Here is a 22,263-nt window from a genome sequence, read left to right as displayed (position 1 = left end):
ATGGACGGCTTATGATTGTTATTGAAAAGAAGGACAGCTATATTGATCACTGATTTTTTTTTGAAATGTCAGCAATGTTTATTTGTAGATTTTGAGTTGTTTGTTTATTATTCTCATTTCAACAGTGCAAATAAACGAGTAAGATGGACAAATTTTCATTTAGTTGCATAATAATTTTGCACACTAATAGTTACCCAATGATTGTGCACAGATATTCTTGTAAGAAAGCCACAACTTTTACTTTCTTAAATATTCAGGTTTGAGATTTATTAACATTTTGAATTGATTGAGAGCACTGTAGTTGTTCAGTAATAAAATTAATCCTCCAAAATACAACTTGCCTAATAATTGTGTACACAGTGTAGAAAGAAAAACTGCACTGAGTTTAAAAATACTAGTCTGATTATAGTCTGATAATCCATATGTGAGTTTTGGATGAATTCTTTAATAAGACACGATTAAAATAATTTTAAATCAAGCCATTTTATAGAAAATCCTTTTTAAATAAAATTTGGTATGAGGGAATTAACAAGAACTTGGCAATTACCCTGGTAGCAAAGCCTTCAGTATCAACTTTGTTAATCAAGTGGGGTTGGAAAATGTAGGATACAATTGCAAGGTAGCTACATTAATTTATTTAATTAACGTTTTTGCCTTTATCTTATTTAAATTCAAAGTTATATTTTATTCCAAAACTTTAACAGACTCAAATTACTTTTTACCTTGCCCAATCTAGAAAGATTAGAATGAAATCGTAACTTGTCAAAGTCAGTCTGCTTCATAGAATAGCGATCTACCATTTTAGATTCAAAATCTGCATAATCTGTTATAAGGTAAAATTCAATTCTCTCACATCTATCCAAATTTTACTTTATAAAGTAATTATTATAAAATAATAGATCTTTCCTTTCCAGATAATAAAGGACTCTGCATTAGCTTTGAAATAATGAAATTAACAGGGAAATATTGGATTCATAGATATCAACTCTCTAGGGGAAAAAACCTAAACAAAATGGATATTTTAACAGTCACAAACAAGAGTGCTGAATTTCAATGTTTTCAGCAGTAATTTTTTGATCACCTCTTAAAAATCAGATGAAATACTTGCTTTCAGTCATCTGTAAACATGCAGAGAGCAGCAAAAAAAAAAAAAGAAAAGAAAAAAGAAAAGGAAAGGAAAGGAAAAGAAAAGAGAGAAAGAAGAAAATTTGTTGTGTAATATACATATTTCCAGCAGAGGTTTCATTACTCGCTAATTCAGTGTTCACAGTAACTTTATTGAAGATAAATAGTGCCCATAATGAGAATCCTCTGTAATTATGCATATAAGGTTCCTTCGTACTAATTATTTTATTGCAGGTTTTATCTTGGCATCTAAATTATGACAGTTTTACTATCATACAAGAGTGAAACTAATTATATTATAGAGCATATTAATATAGTAGCAATAAACAAGATATATGAAAAAGGTGGAATAATCTTACCCCATGAGGTCAAGAATTCTGCAGCATATCTATACATTCGATTTAGAATTTCAATCACAACAGCATAAATTATGCTGGGCATGTATAATATCAAGGCGCTTAATTCATTTTGGTTCTCTTCGCAATATAAACGTGCTTGGAATTCCAAGTCAAAATAAATCATCATTATTTGAAGTGAAAAGCAGAGACAAAGGCACACAAATGGAACTGAAACAAAATAAATCCGTAACTGTCTTTTGAAACTGGAATATATGGGTTCTTCTCTGCCAGTGACAGGATTGATACCTAAAACCCCATGAAATCCTGGCCTTGGTTCCTCAAATTGTCGCTTCATCATCAATGTTCCCCATCTGTAAGCCATAACAGCACAAGATCGTTTCCAGAGTTCAAGGATAACAGTAGACCACAGCAGATTGAATGCTGCAAATAGCACATACTTATCATAATCTTCCCAATCAAAAACATAATAAGGGATCCCAATGACTGCCATTGGAATTAAAGCAAATGTGATATATTCCAAAAAGGCAAAATAGAAAGCAAGTGTTTCACCAAAATAACAGCGGATTTCATCTGTGAGAGGGGAAAAAAATAAATATCATTAGGTAGCAATACCTAACCAACCAGACTCAGAAGCTAAATGGGATTAGCTTTCAGTGAATTTATATAGCGTATAATAAATCTATTTATAAATCTTCATGTCACTATTTCCTGAACTTATCAAGTCAAACCAAGACAAAACAAGCCATCTCCCAAAATGGAAATATGGGTCCTATTTACAAGAGCTGATGTGGCGCAGTGGTTAGGGTGCAGTACGGCAGCCACTTCAGCTGACTGCTAGTTCTGCAGCTTGGTGGTTCAAATCTCACCAGTTCAGGGTTGATTCAGCCGTCCATCCTTCCGAGGTGGGTAAAATGAGGACCCAGATTGTGGGGGCAATATGCCAACTCTGTAAACTGCTTAGAGAGGGCTGAAAGCCCTATGAAGCGGTATATAAGTCTAACTGCTATTGCTATTGCTAAAGTCATACTGCTCTGTCTCTGGTATGTATCTCAATTATTAAGTATATACAATTTCAAACATTTTCTCACTATTTAATATTTGTAGCAAAAAATCCTTGATTTCCCTCTGTGAATATGCAATCCATTTTGTATTACCGTATTTTCACAATATAAGACGCAACTCCCCCCCCCAAAAAAGAGGGTGAAAATTTGGGTGCATCTTATACATCAAATGTAGCTCCATCCACCCCCACCAGAGGCCAAAAATGTGAGGCATGGAGATGGTCTGTGGCAAACCTGCAGCCTGGAACAGCTGATTGGGGGTATTCCGGCAGTCCGATCCACCCGCCAATCAGCTGTGCTGAATCAGGCTGCAATAAGTGCTGAAGCTGACCTGGCTGGTCAGAGTTTGCAGCAGTAATCACATTCAGAAAGCACACATGTAACTGATTCAGCAGGATTCAAAATAATAATAATATACAATACATTACCAAAAGCAGGTTATCCAAGGTAGCAGTAAATACAAGCAAAACACAAGCAGTTTCACTTTCAGTTCTTGGCTAAGCCAAGCTCCTTCCTGTCTCTTTGTTGTTCACACAGCAAATTTCAGAGTCCAAATAGCCCCCATTGGCTGACTTAGTTGCAATGCCCTCATTGGCTGACCTTGTTACCATGTGTCAGCTGAATACCATGGATGCTGGTAGGCAGAGGCAGAATTTTTTTTCTTCTTCCTCCAAAAAAACTAAGGTGCGTCTTATACCTTGGAGCACCTTATACTCCGAAAAATATGGTAGTTCATTACACTAAAAATGCAGAAGAATATACCTATATCCATGTGTTGTATAAAAAAAATCAAATCAAATAAACCAGTATTCTCTGATATTGCTTCTTGCACACAGGCAGCATATGGTCTTGAATTTGCATTTAACGTAAGTCTTATATTTTGTGAATCTGAAGCCTCTAATAATTACATAATCTATGCAAATCTGAGTCTGTTCTTTTTCAGAATCAGTAATGTCAACTTACCTAAAGGTTGGTATCTAATTTTCAGTTGTTCATACCATATCTGCCCAAGTTTTTTTAAATGGTCTGGGTCATGAAGCGGAAAAACCTGAAGTAGAATGCCATTAGTTGTTAGCCTTCGCACTGAAATAAATAAAGAAGTTGTTAAGTTATGATATCTTATTTATAATCAAAGCCCATTTTCTCAATCTCATATAAGACTACATATATCATCAAACATTCCACTAGTAAATATACAGATGTAGACTTTCACAGTTGGTATCTGTTAGTCCGTGTTGTTCTTCGGGGTTTAGTGATTGTAATCTAGAACCCTCACCACTCTATTCTCTGTATAGTTCAGAAAGGCCAATCAGGTATTAGACATGTGGCTATAAAGACAATTCACTCAGTCCATTTAATTGCCTCACTTTGCATCTGAAAATGCCAGCCACAATTGTCAGTGAAATGTTAGGAAAACGGTTCTCTACACTACAGTCACTAAATCCTGAAGCCCAATATTGTCCATTCCAGTAGTAGTCTGTCATGCTCCAAAAACCTACTCAGACACATTTAAATTCTTCTAAGCAGTTTTGTTTATGATCCTCATCTAGAGTTAGAAATCTTGCCAAACCAAAGCAGATCACTTACCCCAATATATAGTCTGAGAACTCCTAGGGAGAAGTAATTTTAACTCCTCCACACAAACTATCTAACATTCCCTTTTGCTTCTCCAGAACACAATCCTTCCGGAGAATCTAGACTATTGTAAGATCTTGCCTATCCAAATTTTTGCAAGAAAGCAGGACTCTTGAAACTGAAGTTGTTCCAAAAGCAACTTTTATTGAAAGGCTTGTGATAGCAAGAGGTTTAGGCAGAACTAAATCGCCACACTTAAAAACAGCTATTTAAAGCAGTGCAAACAAAACCCCTCCCACAGTACAGCAGTGCAGGAAACAGAAACTTCATATAGTGATACCTCCAATCGTCCCCTCTCCTATTAGAATGCCAATATCCCAATAGAAATCTGACAACTATATTCTACCACATAATCTTAACATGGCATTAAGCATTTAGTACAGTACCGTATATACTCGAGTATAGGCCGACCCGAATATAAGCCGAGGCACCTAATTTTACCACAAAAAACTGGAAAAGTTATTGACTCGAGTATAAGCCTAGGGTGGGAAATGCAGCAGCTACCGGTAAATTTCAAAAATAAAAATAGATACCAATAATGTTTTTGAATATTTATTTCAAAGAAAAACAGTAAACTAGCGGTGTATTCAATGAAATACTTCACTCACCTCATGATGCTGATGTCCCACTGTGATGATGATGTCCCGTGCAGCCGCGGGAGCGATGTCCCGCCTCCTATGACACACGGCACAGTGATTCCTACCATTGGATCACTGTACCAGAGGAGGTGGGACATCGCTATGTGGCTGCTTGCCATAACAAGGAGGAGGTGGGACATCGTTGCAGAGCGGCAGGAGGGGGAGGAAGGGGAATCGTAAGACAGCCCTGCATTACATTAGAACGTGAGGAGGGGGGATGGTGCGGTGCGCGCTGCGTGGCAAACTGACACAGAGGGAGGGGAAACTCACAGGGGCACTGGGCCATTCACGAGTGTCACCCAGCGGCATGGCCCCGCCCCTTTTTCTCCTCCATTTCGGGCAAATTTTTCACTGACTCGAGTATAAGCCGAGGCGGCTTTTTTCAGCCCAAAAAGTGGGCTGAAAAACTAGGCTTATACTCGAGTATATACAGTAATTAGAGTGGGGAAGAACTTCCCTTTCCCTGAATGTCTTCAGACAAGATGGTATAGCTATTAGTCAGGACTGTTTTAATTTGAATTCTTGCATTAAATGGAGTGTAGGGGATAGATCGCTTAAATGATTTCTTCCAATTCTATGATTCTAAAGAAACCATAATATTTTAGAATTGCATCCAAAATGTCATGCATGATAATGCTATCAATATTGACAAGTCAGTTCTTATATTGTATATAATTAGCCCTCAATTTACAATCACAGTTGGAATTAAAATTTCCTTTGCTAAGCAAGAATATTAAGTAATTTGCACCCAATTTTACATGTTTTGCTATGGTTGTTAAGTGAATCACTGCAGTTCTTCAATGATTCATGGAGTCATTAAGCAAATGACTTCCCACTTTGACACTTTCAGAAGCCAACTGAGAAGGTTGCAAGTAGTGATCACATGATACCAAGAAGCTACAACCATCATAAATACATGCTAGCTGCCAAGAATACAAATTTTGATAATGTGATCATAGGGACATCTTGATTGCCATATGCATGAGGACTGGTTGTAAATCATTTTTTCAATGCTGTTATAACTCTGAATGGTCGCTAAACAAATGGTTATATGTTGACAATTATCTGTACTACATTTCCTCTCTAAATTTAAATTTGAAACTTCTTTATTATGACTGACTAGCTCACAAAATGAGATCTACAAGCATTTAAAGTTGTATGTTTAATATTTTTAAAAGTTTCTCACATGATGCTATTTTATTCAAAAATCAAATGACTTTTATCATTTCATCAAAAACAGAAAAAGGCACCAATACTATCAATGAAATACAGGGAAGCAGAATGAATATACATTTATACTGTTATACTATACTGTTACCATTTTTCCCACAACAACCCAGTGATAAGAGCTGGACTGGAAAAAAATAACCCAAGGTAACCCAACTAGCTTACATGAGTGAGGCAGGAGTAGAGTTCATGTCTCCCACTTTCTAGTCTGGTCCTTAACCACTAGACTGGGGGGCTCCAAAATTAAATGCTCAGAGACATTTGGACCATTACCCACAGAAAACACAGAAAACCACAAAACCTGGGTATGCGTGGCCAACTCAACATCACCCACTCCCACCCAGTCACACAAATCCCAGTCATGTCTACCTAGGTTTTGTAGCTCTTTTCTGTGGGGAAAGAGGTGTGTGTATGTTGAGAGGGGCAGAGCTGATGTCACGGCAGTACAACATCAGCATGTAGCTCCAAGATCGCTATTGATATCTCTGCCGCTGGACAGTCCTTTTGGACCTAAACCGTCCCAGAGACAGTGACAGAGAAAGGCACAAGCTGCTGATCCCAGGGACATCACAAAGTCCCTGGTTGATCCAGGAGAACACTTTTTTTCCGGAGCTGCGAGGCAGCCATTAAAGCTACTGAAGTCAGGGAGAGCTTCGGTACGGAAGAAAGAGCAGGAGGGAAAGTGTGTAGATCTGGTGAAAGGACTTTTCATCATTATTATTGAAGAGAACACCCTAAAAAATTAGAAGTCAAATTAAAATTGAAGACTGAAGAGGTTAAGTGATGAGATTAAGCCAGAGTCAAGTTGAGTGTTTTTTCCCCCTTCCTTTTTATTGTTGGAATTTGGGTGGATTTTTACAAACATCTTTTACTTTTTAAACTGGACTATTTTTTTTCCTTTTCTTTCTTAAATATTTGCATAATTATTTTTAACTGTCTAAGACTCCCCCCCTTTCTTATTTTCTTTTCAATGCTTTAATTGTATTTCCTTTTTGAATCTCTTTTCCTCTTCTTTTTTTGAGTATAAGGAAAGTAAGGGAAAGTGGAAGAGATTAAATAACACTGTCACCTAGAGGCTTGGAAACATTGTTTTCTTTTTCTTATATAAGTGTTTAGAGAAAAGGTAAGAAAATTCAAGGTCTTTGAGCATGTTTATGAAATGATAGTGGGATGAGCATGAAGGATTGTTTATACAGGTGCTCTTCTGGGATACTATCAGTGCATGGAGTTCGGGCTTGAAAGAAAATTTGGAGTTTAAAGAAAGAAGATTGTTGTGACCTTGAAAAGAAAACTTGCTCATTTTGTTTGGAACTTAACATAAGAACATTGGATTTTATAATGGCAGTGTTTCTCTTCCCCCATTCTCTCTCTCTCTCTCTTTTCTCCCTTACTCTCCTCCTCACTTAGCTATTGCCAGCTGGTCTGAGGCCTTCAGCAGAAGAAGTTTGGTTTTCCTTTCCTTTTCCCTTTTCTAAAAGAAGGTGTGCTTCCTTTCTGTTTTTCTTGTCTATTTTTAGGGATGCATACATAGACATATATTTTTTCCCTGCTGGATTTTGTTATTTTATTCCACTGAATTGGACTAAGGTAAAAAAGAACTTGAAGACTTTTATTTTTGTTCCTTTTATTTATTTATTTTTGTGATTGATCTGTCTTTTCCTTTTTTTAAAATAACTGGAACCAATTGGATTAGGGCAAACAAGTCTGAAGATTTTTTTCTTTTTTTTCTTTTTTCCTTTTTTCCATTCCTTTTTTCTTATTTTAGGGCCACTTGGGATTATAACTGTCCTCCATATAAGTGGATTAAAGTATAGAAGAACCTGAACCATACAGTAAATCAACTGTTTTGAAATGAGTAAAAAGACAACAGCTGTTGTCTCTGCAATACCAATTTCCTCTTCTTCATCATCTGGAAGACAAAGATCAATACACACAATGTTGCAACAGGACAAAGTCAAGGAAGTGACACTGCAGATCATTATGCAAGGAATACAAAAAATACAAGTAAGAACAGAGAATATAGAAAAGAAAATAAAGAACATTGAAAGGAGAATAGAGAATACAGATCAAAGAACAGAGAACATCGAACAAAAAACCAGGGAAAACATGAAAAAATTGAGAACATTCACCAAATGATGATGAAATATGAAGATAGACTTCAAACAAATTGAAGAAAAAGATGAGCAGAGACAAGAAAATTGGAGTTATTGATAGCAGATTGAGTGTGGTTGAAAAAGATAACAATGGAATACTGGGATGGCAGATTGATAGATCAGAATTTTATCTTAGATTTCAAAACGTAGAAAAAGAAAAAGGAGAAAATCTGGCAGAAATAATGATACAAACTCTGGCAGACGTCTTGGAGATAACCAAAGAGAAGTTGATGGACGGCATAGACAAGGTGCTTTGAATCTATACAAGATATGCAGCGAGAAACAATCTCCCAAGAGAAGTTCATATAAGATTTATTAAGAAAACAATTAAGACACAAATATTACAGAAGGCAAGAGACAAAAGACTGGAATATAAAGATTAAGGAGATTGTGGTTTTGAAACAAGTACCAAGAAGAGTGAGAGAAATGAGAAGAGAATACCAATTTTTGACTAAAATTTTACTGTAAAAAGTTGTTAATTATAGGTGGCTGATACTAGAAGGTCTTATGTTTGTATAGCAAGGACAAAGATACAGAATAGATTCATCTGAAAAAGCAGAACTATTCTATGCAGAACATCTGAGAGGGAAAGATGAGGAGACAGGAAAAGAAAAATCACTAATTGAACTTCAAGAGGAGTGCAAAGTTGTGACTGAGAAAGAAGAAGGTGCGGTAGGTGGCATTGACCTTAGAAAACGAAACAGAGATCTACAAGATCAGTAAATCCTTCTTATAAAGTATAAATATGGAAGAGAAAAAAATGATTACAATTAATATAAATTGAACTTAATTCAGCTATTAAAAGGAAAACATTTCATAAATTAGAGAAATTGGACATAATCTGAAAGATGTAAGAAAAGAGGAGTGATTTTGTATATTAAAGATACAATTCCAGCAGAACAAATCTACACAGATTGAAGTGACCATACATTCACATTATATACAACTAGTCTCAACCATTAAATATTAGCCTACTTAATACATTGTTTATCCTTCTATCCAATCACAATATATACAGTTTGTTCCAGTCTTGTCAACTTGTCTTTTACCAATTATAAAATCTGTTCCAGACTTCAAAATACTCTGATTCCCCTTTATTTTTAAGTTCAAGAATGAGCCTATCTGCTTCCGGACAGGCCAACTTTTTTCTGATTTTATTTAGCTCTGATGGTGTATTCTCTTTTTTCCAATATTGTGCATAGGTTATGCACGCCACAGTTAGTACATGTATAATTAATTAAAGTGTATCTTTCTTAAACCCCTCCGGTATTATACCTAGGAGAAACATTTCTGGTTTAAACAAAATTTGATCTCCCACCATTTTTTCTAGCCACGATTGAATCATTTTCCAATATTTTTTGTCTCATTGCATGTCCACCACATATGATAGAAAGTGTCTGTTGTTATTTTACACTTCTAACAATTTGGGGCCAGATTTTTAAACTTTTTGGAGAACCGTGCTGGGGGGGGGGATGCCATCTGTAGAACATCTTATAAAGATTTTCTTCATACGCCGTAGCCATTGTAAGTTTCTGATTAAGTATCCAAAGTTTTTCCCACTTAGCCAATTTTACATTATAACCGAAATTTTTCGCACAGGCGACCATAGTTTCTTTGACATGTTCCTCCTCTAGCTTATGTTCTAACAAAAATCTATACAACACTTTGATCAACCTGTTTTCTGTCTGTATCAAAAGTTTATCTAATATTGTGTAATCTTTGGGAATACCTTCCTTCTTCCTATCCTGTGCAAACCTTGATTGTATCTGTAAATAGGACCACCATTCTACTTGTACACCTTGTGATGCCAATTCTAATCTAGTTTTAATCTCCCCCTGTCTGATCAATAACTCTTTATATGTAACTATATTTTCCATGTTAATTAAAGTTGAGTGTATATATGCTTCCATTGTAGATAACCAAATGGATGTTTTGGTATAGTGGTCGTGTTTAATTTTGTTTGATATTAATAACAGGGACTGTCTGATGTAGTGTCTATTGAAATGTTTGTGTGCAGATCTTTTTTCATACCAAAAGAAGACATGACATCCTGCTTGGAGGTTATGACCTTCCAATTTGAGTAATCTTTTATTTCTCAACATTATCCATTCTTTTAACCATGTTAGGTTGGCTGCAGTATAATAAAGTTCCCAATCTGGTACGCCAAATCCTCCTTTTTCCTTAGTGTCTTGCATAGCTTTGAGTTTTATTCTTGGTTTTCTTCCCTTCCAAATAAATTTCAAAACCAGTGGATTCAAATCCTTAAAAAAACCTTTTTCTAATTTAATGGGATTATTCTGAAATAGGAAAAGAAATTTTGGTAATACATTCATTTTTATGACTGCAATCCTACCCATCAGGGATAATTGTAGGTTTTTCCACCTTTCTAAGTCTTTCTTGGTTTTATTGATCAAGTTAGTTGTCTTCTTTGATGAACACACACCTTCCAGATAAATGTATACCTAGCTAGATATTTGATTTTTTTGACAGTTTGGATACCCAATTTCTTCGTTAACTGCTCTTTCAATTTGGATGTCATATTTTTAACCAGCATTTTAGTTTTTGTCATATTTATCTTTAAACCGTTACTTTCTCATACTGTCAATTCCTCAACGAGTTTCATACCAGACTTTTTGAAACCTCTAACACGAAAATTAGATTATCCGCAAAAGCCTGTATCTTAAATTGTTCCTTTTTGATTCCTAATCCCTTTATCTATTCCTCTTTACATACATTCCTAGCTAGAACTTCTAAGGTTAATATAAATAGCAACGGGGATAAAGGACAACCTTGTCTTGTATCTTTCTGAATTGCTATACTTTGTGTTAATTCACCATTAACTATTACTTTGGCTTTTTGATTTGTATATATTGTTCTAATTGTGTTTATAAATTTATCCTCAAATTCCATGTGTTCCAATTGTTGATGCAAAAATTCTCAGTTCACATTATTAAATGCCTTTTGGGCATCGAGAAAAAATAGTGCAACCTGTTTTTCATAATATTCGAGAATGTCCAGCATAATTCTCATATTGTTTTTAATTTGTCTTCTGAGGAGGAATCCATTTTGATCTGTGTGGATGAACAATGTAAGGAATTTTTTCAAACGTTCTGCTATTATCAGAGCAAAAATCTTGTAATCTGCATTTAGCAGTGATATTGGTCTGTAATTTTGTATAAACATCTGATCTGTGTCCACCTTAGGTAATAATACAATGTTAGCCTCCGTCCATGATAACGGTATCTTCGCCTCTTTCAACACAGCATTATAAACTTCCAACAGTGTTGGAACAAGCATATCCTGGAATTATTTATGTATTTCTGCTGGCAGTCAATCCGGCCCTACAGCTTTATTATTTTTTTGTTTTTGTATGACCTCAATTATCTCTGATGTTTTAATTTCTTCATTGAGCATATCTTTTATTTCCTCTGGTATCTTTGGCAGATCTGACTCTTCCAGATATTGTAGTATTACTTCCTTTGTATAGTCTCGGTTTTCTCTATATAATTGTTCATAGAACTCTTGGGTAATCCTTTTTTCCCCTCTAGTTTATAGCAGATCTCGGCTTTTTCATCTTGTAATTTATTGATCCAATTCTCTTGCTTCTGCTTCCTTAGCCTATAGGATAGCCACCGCCCCAGTTTGTTTGCATTCTCAAAGAATGTTTTGCTTTTTTTATAGACTGTGCCAATTTTGCTTTTCAAATATAGCCAATTCATGTTTAATCAATTCCATACTTGCTTTTATACTTCTATTTTTGGTTTCTTTTGAAGTTCACTCTCTAAATTTCTATACCTTTCTTTGAACTCTCTTATTTTTTGATTCTCAATTTTTTTCTTCCTAGCTGTAGCCGATATCGTGACCCCTCTTATAAATGCCTTAGTTGTATCCCATAGGTTTTGTATGGATGTGTCTCCTAGCGAGTTTTCTTTGAAGAAAAATCTCAATTCCTGATTAACTCTTTTAACATATTCCTGAACCTTTAGGATTGTTCTATTGAATAATCAACGATAACCGCTCTTTTGTTTTTTTTCCATATAATCCTCATGGGATTGGGGTCGGCCCATAAATTGGGTTCTATGTCTATCTCACTCACTTCCGAAATTAGCTCCATTGATATCCAAACCATATCTACCTTGATCAGGATTCATGTGTATTCAAATAAGTGGAAGGTATATTGCTTTCCCTCTGGACATCTTTCTCACCATATATCATAGATATTTAATTCTTTGGCCATTTGGAAGAATGATCTGGGCAAAATTCTCCTAGTTCCTTTTCTCTTCTTTCCACTTTTATAGTCCCATTTCTGGTCAACTATAGCATTGAAATCACCCATTAAATAGATATTTTCATTTCCCATCTCTCAAATAATGCTATGTAATCTATAATAAAAAATTTCCTGACCTTCATTAGGTGCATATATTACAACCAGTGACATATTTTTTTGGTGTAACATTATTTCTACAATTAATATTCTCTCTTCCTCATGATGATAAATTAGTTTAGTCTGAATCGTGTCTTTAACATATAATGCTATTCCTCTTTTCTTTTGATAAGCTAATGCCGTGTAAAGTTTACCCAATCTAGGATATTCCAAGATCTGGATCTGTCATTTAGTTATGTGGACCTCTTACATTGCAATTATATCGTAATTCAAACGTTTTAGTTTATTAAGGTTGTTTTCCTTTTCTGGGGCAAGTTTAGACCATTGATATTCAATGATAGAATCTTAATTTCTCCCAACATGATTCTATGTGTATTTAGGTTGTGTGCTTCTTGTTGCCCTTATCTCTCTCACTTCTTTTGATTCTTCTCCTTTTTCTCTCTAAAACTTCTTTCTCCTTTCTTGTGTCCACTAGTTTCTTTTCTCTTCTTATCTGTGCCCTCAGTCCTTGCATCTTTGCTCCCAACTGTTCTCCTTCGTCTTCCTCATCCTCCTGCCCTTCAAGATTATTGTAGAAATTTTCCACTTGTTCCACCGTGTCTATTCTGAATCTTCTATCTCTCCAAGTTACCAGTATGCCCTCTGGCATCAACCATCTGAAGTTAAGTTCGTATTTATTCAGCACAGGTGTTAAAAATTGATAGGGCCTTCTTCTCTGATTCTCCTCGGTACCTGTTTTAAGACTGTTAGTTGTCATTGATTGTGTACAATCGGATCGTCTCTTGTTCTATTCAGCACCTTGTTGTGTATTGATTTTTTAATGAACTTTACATGGACTTCCCTCAGGAGATTGTTTTTTTTTGCATAGTTTGTCTGGATTCTATATGTCTCATTGATCTCACTTGCCATCTCATCCTTTCCTATTCCCAAAGCCTTTGCCATAAGGTCTGCCATCACATCTGATAAATCCTCGCCTTTTTGTTCCTTTATATTCTGAAACCGTAGAAATTGAACTGCTTTCTTCAATTCTAATGCGAGGACCGTTAACTCAAGTTCTTTGTTTGCCTGAATCAATTTAGAACTCAGGTCCTCCATTTTTTCCACCTCCTTCTCCATACTTCCTTCTATTATATTTATTCTTTGTTCGTTTTTATTAATCTGTTCCTGGAACTTTTCAAATTTATCATACATCTTCTGCATCCTCTCCTTTAGTTCTCCAGTGAGAGAGCCGAGGTGGCGCAGTGGTTAAATGCAGCACTGCAGGCTACTTCAGCTGACTGCAGTTCTGCAGTTCGGCTGTTCAAATCTCACCAGCTCAGGGTTGACTCAGCCTTCCATCCTTCCGAGGTGGGTAAAATGAGAACCCGGATTGTTGTTGGGGGCAATATGCTGACTCTGTAAACCGCTTAGAGAGGGCTGAAAGCCCTATGAAGCGGTATATAAGTCTAACTGCTATTGCTATTGCTATAGTATCATTTCTTATTTCTCTGATATCCTTTTTCAATTCGTAGTTTTTAGCTATTGTCTCTTGCATAACCTGTAATATCATCTGAAACTCCTTGGTTGAATTAGATCTTTCTCTCTGGAGCATATCCTCAGAGGATCTTTGGTTCAAAAGGCTAGTGGTCGCTAGAGAGGGCTGGGATGCTGACTTCCTCCCTGTGCCAATTTTCGATAGATTTGCAATTTACGCTCCTAATGACAACCAAGGTGAATTTTATAGAAAACTACACATGAAAATAATTGAACTTGATTACGTCAATATTTGTATGATGCGAGATTTTAATGGAATTGTAGATCAAAATATGGACAATAAAACACAAAAACAACAAAACTAAATAGAAAGACTCTTCCAAAATTGTTTTTTAAAATTACTGATGAGATTTAAAAGATGCATGGAGAGAAAGAAATCCCACAAATAGACAATATACCTTCTACTCAAATAGACATTCATCATGGTCCAGAATAGATATGATATGGATTTCAACGGAATTTATTTGTAACATATAGGAAATTGACATAGAAACAAGCACTTGGGCGGACCACAATCCAATGACAATCAAATGGAAAGGACAAAGGAGAAGATCTAGACGGATGCTAAATAATACTATATTAAAAGAAAAGGACTTTGTACAGAAAACAGAGAAAGAACTGGTGTTGTACTTCAAAGAAAACAGAAAAGAAGACACATCAATGCAGAATCCTTGGGATACAATGAAAGCCTATGCCAGAGGCTTGATTATAGACTATACAAGGAAATGAAATACAAAGAAAAGAAAAGCCTTTAAATACAAGACGATGACTATAAGAGATTTGAAAAAGAGTTACAGAAATCTCCACAAAAATAGGACATTAAAATAAAAATGGACACAATCAAACATAAAATACGGTTAATGGAAAAGGAGGAATTAGCACAAAAGATTAGAGGTGCTAAACAGAATTACTTTGAAAATGCAAATAAACCAGGCAGATGGTTAGCGTATAAACTGAAAAGAGAGAATCAAGAAAAATAATACAATTAATAGATGATCAAAGGCAAATTTGTTATGGAAATGAAGAGAAGAAAAAAAATATACAAGATTACTATAGAAAATTATATGAACAAGAGAATATAGAAGAGGGAAAAGTTAAACAGAAAGCGAATCTACCCCAGATACCTAAAGAAACTGAAATGATGCTAGAAGGCAATATAACAATGATGGAGTTAACTGAAGCACCTAAAAAATAAAACAATGGAAAATCTCCCGGTCCGGACAGACTGCCAGTGGAATTTTATAAGACATTGCAAGAATTGTTGTGTCTTCCATTATTAGAAGTTAAGAATGAGGTTATGTTAAAGATGAGGATACCCAAATCATGGTCAGAAGCATATATTACACTTGTGCCAAAAGAGGTGGCCGGCCCACTTCAAATTAAGAATTATAGACCTATTTCTCTGCTAAACTCAGACTGTAAGATATTTGCTTCAATAATGGCAGAATGACTCAAAAATATTTAAACAATTTTATTCACCCTGATCAAAATGGGTTTCTATCAAAGAAACAAATTAAAGATAATATGAGAATAATTCTGGACACTTTGGAATATTATGAGGCATATCCTGAAAAACAAATGACTTTGATGTTCTTAGAGCACAAAAAGCCTTTGACAATGTGAACTGGCGATTTATGTTGTTACAGCTGGAACAGATGTACTTTGGTAAGAAATTTACCCAAGCCATACAAACTATATACCTCAAATAAACAGCGAAGATAATGATAAATGGAGAACTGGCAGACTTTATTGAAATAAAGAAAGGGACGAGACAAGGTTGTCCATTGTTGCCTCTGTTGTTCGTCTTAACATTAGAAGTCCTAAATAGAAATATTAGAGAAGAAAAAGACATAAAAGGAATGAAAATTAAAAAGGAAGAATATAAATTTTAGGCATTTGCAGATGACCTGGTTTTCATCTTAGAGGATCCACTAGAAACTGCACCTAAATTGATAGAAAAAATTGAGGAATATGGAAAAGTAGCAGGTTTGAAAATAAATAAAGACAAAACAAAGATTTTGACAAAGAACATGTTATTAAAACAAAAGGAAGAATTGGCAGAAGCGTTGAAGATCCAAGTCACGAATAAGGTCAAGTATTTGGGGATATATTTGACAGCAAGATGTAGTACACTTAAAGAGAACAATTACCATAAACTCAAACAACAGATTGCATCAGACTTGGCAAAATGGGAAAATTTACAACTATCAATAATAGGGAGAATATCAACACTCAAGAGGAATATACTATGATTTTATATTTGTTCTAGACAATTCCAATTAGATTGGGGAAAGATTATTTTGATGATTTAAACAAAATAGTGTTAAATTATATTTGGCAGGGGGAAAATGTGAGAATAAAATTAAAATTGTTACAAAATGCTAGAACAAAAGGAGGATTTGGCATACCTAACTGGGAATTATATTATCAGACAACAAGTTTGATTTGGGTTAAGGAATGGGTAACATTAAGAAATTCTAGATTATTGACTGTAGAAGGATATGGTTTGCTGTTGGGATGGCATGCTTTCTTATTGTACAAGGGAACTAAAACACAGGAGTATTTTAGAAGATATTACATACATGAGGCTTTGCTATTAAATTGGGAGAAGATTAAAAGGCAGCATTATCTAAAAATTCCAGTCTGGTTATCAGCTATTGAAGCATTTTCATATCCAATAACACACAAAAAGGAATAAACAGTTAGGTATGGTGAAATATTGAAGGCAAAGGGTGAACTTAAATCTATGCAAGAACTGGAACAGCAAAGTATAAAAATGAACTGGTTTTCATACACTAGAAGTCATTCTAGATATGATAAAGATCTTAAAATGGAAGGTTTCCATGATAAAATGACTGAGTTAAATAAAATTTTGATAGATACTGATGAAAAGATGATTAAAAAACTGTATGGATACTTATTAGAGGTTAAGGGTGTGTATGAGGAGAGTGTCTGCTTAGTGTATATGATAGGACCGGGTGTGCGACCTGCAGCCCCCTCCACTGAGTGCAGAAACAGAAGTGGATGGGGGCCCAGATTCACCCCCCGTCCTGGAATGAATGGTGCGTGCGGCCTGCTGGGAAGAATGGGGGGCCATGGGAGAGAGGTGGGGGTCTACGGGGATGGGGGAGGGTCGGAGCATTTCGGTTATGACCAGGAGGGGCAGATATGACGGGAGCTGTAGGGCTAGCCATTACCGGGGAAGAAGGACTTGCTACATCACAGCGATTCCTTGTTCCGGCCCCTCAGGCTCAACTCAAGGACCTGGTGGCAAAGGAGATCAGGGCCCTAGTCTCAGGTTGCTGTTGCTAAATGCTAGGTCTGTGGTAAATAAAGCCCCTCTCATCCGGGACTTAATATTAGACGAGGAGGCAGACCTGGCATGTATAACTGAAACCTGGCTGGGCCAAGAGGGAGGAGTCCCTCTCTCAGAAATGTGCCCAGATGGGTTCCAGGTGCTCCACCAACCACGACACCAGAAAAAGGGGTGGAGGAGTAGCAGTTATCATCCGAAGGTTGTTAGCTCCTCGCAGGATCCCTGCCCCAGAGATTGTGGCATGTGAGTCTCTCCTCCTGAAGTTGGACCTAGGGGTTCAATTGGGCTTGTTCCTGATGTACCTACCTCCCAGCTGCGTCACAACAGCCCTGCCTGCGCTCCTAGAGGCGGTAGCCGGGTTGGCGGTGGAGTTCCCCAGACTAATGATACTGGGGGACTTTAACCTGCCATCCCTGGGTGAACACTCTGACGGGGCGCAGGAGTTCATGGCTTCCATGACAACCATGGACTTGACCCAAGTAGTTCAGGGTCCAACTCATAGAGCAGGACACACACTTGACCTTGTATTTCTCTCAGGGCAGTGGAGACGTGATCTTGAATTAAGGGGAATAGAGACATCACCCTTGTCATGGTCAGATCACTCTTTGCTGAGGCTTGACTTTAGGATGCTACTCCCCCATTGCAGGGAGGTGGAGCCGATTAAGTGGTTCCGCCCCAGGCGCCTGATGGACCTGGAAGGATTTCAGAAGGAGCTTGGAGGGATACCTGACTCCCTTGTCCACAATCTGACAGGGTCCTTGGTTGCGGCCTGGAATGTTGCAGTGGCTGAGGCACTGGATTGGATTGTGGCTTTGCGGCCTCTCCGTGGCAGTGGATCCACAAGGGCACCTTGGTTCATCGAGGAACTCCAGGAGATGAAGCGCCAAAAGAGACACCTAGAGCGACCCTGGAGGGCTAGTAACTCCGAATCTGACCGAGCACTATTAAGAGCCTATATCAGAACTTATTTAGTGGCGATACGGGCGGCAAAATGTACACATTTTTCCGCTCTTATTGCTTCTGCGGAATCTCGCCCAGCCGCCCTGTTTAGGGTGAGCCGCTCCCTCCTGAAAGGTGAGGAGGTGGGGGAACCCCTGCAGGAAAGAGCTGAGGAGTTCGTTCAGTTTCTGTCGGATAAAATCACTCAGATTCGGGCAGACCTGGACTCTACTTGGGCAGTACCAGCTGAAATGCTGAGGGAGAGTCTCAGTCAGATTTGCTGGGATGAGTTCGAGTTTGTCACCCCTGAGGAAGTGGACAAGGCCATGCGAGCGATGAGTGCCTCCACCTGTTTACTGGACCCATGCCCCTCCTGGCTGGTTTCGACCAGCAGAGAGGTAACACGAGGCTGGCTCCAGATGATTACGAACACATCTTTGCAGGAGGGGGTCTTTCCCGCAACCATTAAAGGAAGTGGTGATAAGACCTCTCCTCAAGAAGCATTCTCTGGACCCAGATATTCTTAAGAACTATCGTCCTGTCTCCAACCTTCCTTTTTTAGGGAAGGTTGTTGAGAAGGTGGTGGCGCTTCAACTCCGACGGACCTTGAATGAAGCAGATTATCTAGACTCCTTTCAGTCTGGCTTCAGGCTTGGGTACAGCACAGAAACCGCTTTGGTCGCACTGACCAATATCTCTGGCAGGCCAGGGATAGAGGACATTCCTCTATCCTGGTGCTTCTTGACCTCTCAGCGGCCTTCGATACCATCGACCATGATAGCCTTCTGCGACGGCTGGAGGAGGTGGGAGTGAGGCACCATTTTACGGTGGTTCTCCTCTTACCTCTCTGACAGGTCGCAGTCGGTGTTGGTCCGGGGGCAAAGGTCGACCCCTAGGCCCCTTAAATGTGGTGTGCCATAGGGTTTGGTCTTGTCCCCCCTCCTATTTAACATCTACATGAAGCCGCTGGGCGAGATCATTCGACAGCACGGGATTAAGTACCATCAGTATGCAGATGATACACAATTGTATCTCTCAGCCCCGTGCCAGCTCAGTGTAGCGGCGGACGTGATGTGCCGATGCCTGGAAGCTGTCAGGATCTGGATGGGGGTAAACAAACTCATACTCAATCCCAACAAGACTGAGTGGCTGTGGATGTTGCCCCCAAAGGACAGCCTAGACAGTCCAACCTTGATCCTGGGGGGTGAAAACCTACACCCCTCAGAGAGGGCCTGCAATTTGGGGGTCCTCCTGGATTCACAGCTGACACTGGAACACCATTTGTCAGCTGTGACCAGGTGGCCTTTGCCCAGGTTCGCCTGGTGCATCAATTGCAGCCCTACTTGGATCGGGAGGCACTTCAAACGGTCACTCACGCCCTAGTCACCTCAAGTCTGGATTACTGCAACACGTTCTACATGGGGCTACCCTTGAAAAGTGTTCGGAGACTACAGCTAGTCCAGAATGCAGCCGCGCGAGCGATACTGGGTGTACCTAGGTACAACCACGTTACACCTATCCTCCGCGAGCTGCACTGGCTACCTATTGGTCTCCGGATGTAATTCAAGGTGTTGGTTATTACCTTTAAAGCCCTACATGGCTTAGGGCCAGCATACCTGCGAGACCGCCTACTGCCACATACCTCCCAGCAGCTGGTAAGATCCCACAGGGTGGGCCTCCTTCAGATGCCGTCAGCCAGACAATGTCGGCTGGCGGCTCCCCGGAGGAGAGCCTTCTCTGTGGCTGCTCCGACCCTTTGGAATGAGCTACCCCCCGAGATCTGGACCTTACCCACTCTCATGGCCTTCAGAAAAGCTGTTAAAACCTGGCTATTCCAGCAAGCCTGAGGCTGTTGATCTCACTGTTGAGGTCCAGCTCCGATCAGAACGAATGTATGTGTGGTGATTTTAAATCTGTCTTTTTTATTTTTTTATTTTTTCATTGTTTCTTTTTTCTCTTTTTTGTAAGCCGCCCGGAGTCCCTCGGGATTGGGCAGCCTATAAATATTATTAATAAAATAAATAAAATAAAATAAAATAAATAAGTTAGAAGAAGAACAAGTTAAAGAATCTATGATTGCTTGGAGGAAAAATTTTGGATGTGGGATTGATTTAGAGAATTGGCAGAAATTGTGGTCTCAAAATTATAAAATGACAATGTCAACAGCATATAAAGAAAATTTGTATAAGTTGTTTTACAGGTGGCACCTATCCCCACGAGAATAGCAAGAATGTTCAAGAATAAATCGAAAAGTGTTGGAAATGTCATCAGATACCGGGCTCATATTATCACATGTGGTGGACTTGCATTGAAGCTAAAAGATACTGGACTAAAATCCACATGTGGTTGGAAAAAATGATACAAAAACACATAAACTTTAAACCAGAAATCTTTTTATTGGGAATCATACCGGAAACATAAATAGAGAATTGAAATATTTGATTGTAAACGTGTTAATAGCAGCTAGAATTGTATTTGCTAAAAATTGGAAAAATGAGAAAATACCAATGCAGGAGGAAGTTATTCACAAAATAATGGAATGTGCAGAAATAAGTCAATTGACATTGGAAATTAGAGAACAGGAAGGTAAACAATTTTATAAGATATGGGATTTATTCTATCAGTAGTTAGATAAAACATGTAAATGAAAGATATTAGAGAATGCTATAAATACAAGAATAATAGAACGATACAGAATATAACATAAAGATACATTATTATTGGATAGATTTAAGATGATGTTATGAATTGTTATAATATAAATGAATTCAATACCTAGAATATCTTGTTTAAAATGAAGGAATAACAGTGATAGTCAAATAAATAAGGTACAATGGTAACAATGTATACAAATATATTTGATTTGATAATATGTGATTTCAAATAAATTGTATGTAATTGAAGATGGCTTTATGTTTTATGTTTTGTTTGTCTCTGTCTGTTTAAAAATAAAAACTTTTTTTAAAAAGTGTGTGTGTGTGTCTATTTCTCCCCATCTCTTTCTCTCTCCTCTTTCTCTCTCCTCTTTCTCTCTCATCTTTCTCATCTCTCACTCCCTCTTTCTCTCTCATGTGTGTGTGTGTGTGTGTGTGTGTGTGTCTGTCTGTCTGTTTGTCTGTGTGTTCCCTTTTGAACCATTTCTGAAAACAGGCAGGTTGTGGTTGTTGTTGTTGTTGTTTGCAGATGTTGTTATTTCTTCTTCTTCGGATGCATTTTACCATTGATTTAAATCAAGAGTCATTTCTGGTTCTCAGAAAAATGAAGCTCTTTTATCCGCATGCTGTAGCTCTCTGTTGGCTGAACCAACCACTGCTTCACCCTGCCCCTCATCCTCTCCTCCCAATCCTTCCTTGTTTGGCTGAGCAGCTCTCCTCCCCGAGACTGGTCTGGCCCAGCTACAGCTGATGTAACGAATTATAATGGGCTCAAGGAGGAGGAGGGGACGCCGACTCTCCCATTGTAAAACACACTAAATTTAACTGTGCTTGCGAGAGCAGCGGGAGGTGGCAAGGGCAGCAGCGTCAGCTGCAGCTGAAACAGTATCTCAGGGCAGAGAGCAAGTTGCATGTCTTCCTGAGTGACCAAGGTGTGTGCAGCACCAACAAGAGGTAGAAGAACAGGCAAGTACAGGTGAGCTTCGCTCCCACTCTGAAATATGAGTGAGTCTCCATCCCCTGCCATCACGCTTACCTTCTCAGGGCAAGCAAGGAGTGACTGGGAGGGGAGGATGAGGGGTGGGATCAGCCAGTGGTGGGTTCAGCAGGCAGGAAGTTCCTGTTCGCACTGTATTGTATAAATGTGGTGCACGTCTAAATTTTGTGTGTGTGTATTTTACATGTTTGTTAATAAAAATCTTTTTTTAAAAAAGAAAGAAAATTACTGTGGCAAAAGCA

The 22,263-nt window shown here is 38.0% G+C and overlaps 1 protein-coding gene across 2 annotated transcripts in view; it reads right to left on the bottom strand.

Moving 5' to 3' along the window:
- The window catches only part of ANO10 (anoctamin 10), a 144,847-nt gene that overhangs the window by 106,634 nt on the left and 15,950 nt on the right, over nucleotides 1-22,263 (bottom strand). For both annotated transcript variants that reach the window (XM_032235659.1, XM_032235658.1), the window contains exons 5-6: nucleotides 3,509-3,628; nucleotides 1,485-2,054 (exon numbers count right to left, since the gene is read on the bottom strand). In XM_032235659.1, the coding sequence (XP_032091550.1) occupies nucleotides 1,485-2,054; nucleotides 3,509-3,628 (690 nt within the window). The remainder of the gene's footprint in view (nucleotides 1-1,484; nucleotides 2,055-3,508; nucleotides 3,629-22,263) is intronic.

Source organism: Thamnophis elegans, chromosome Z, assembly GCF_009769535.1.
Source record: "Thamnophis elegans isolate rThaEle1 chromosome Z, rThaEle1.pri, whole genome shotgun sequence".
NCBI lineage: Eukaryota > Metazoa > Chordata > Lepidosauria > Squamata > Colubridae > Thamnophis > Thamnophis elegans.
The sequence above is the reverse complement of the archived record's forward strand: the minus strand, read 5'-3'. Positions and strand labels throughout refer to the sequence as shown.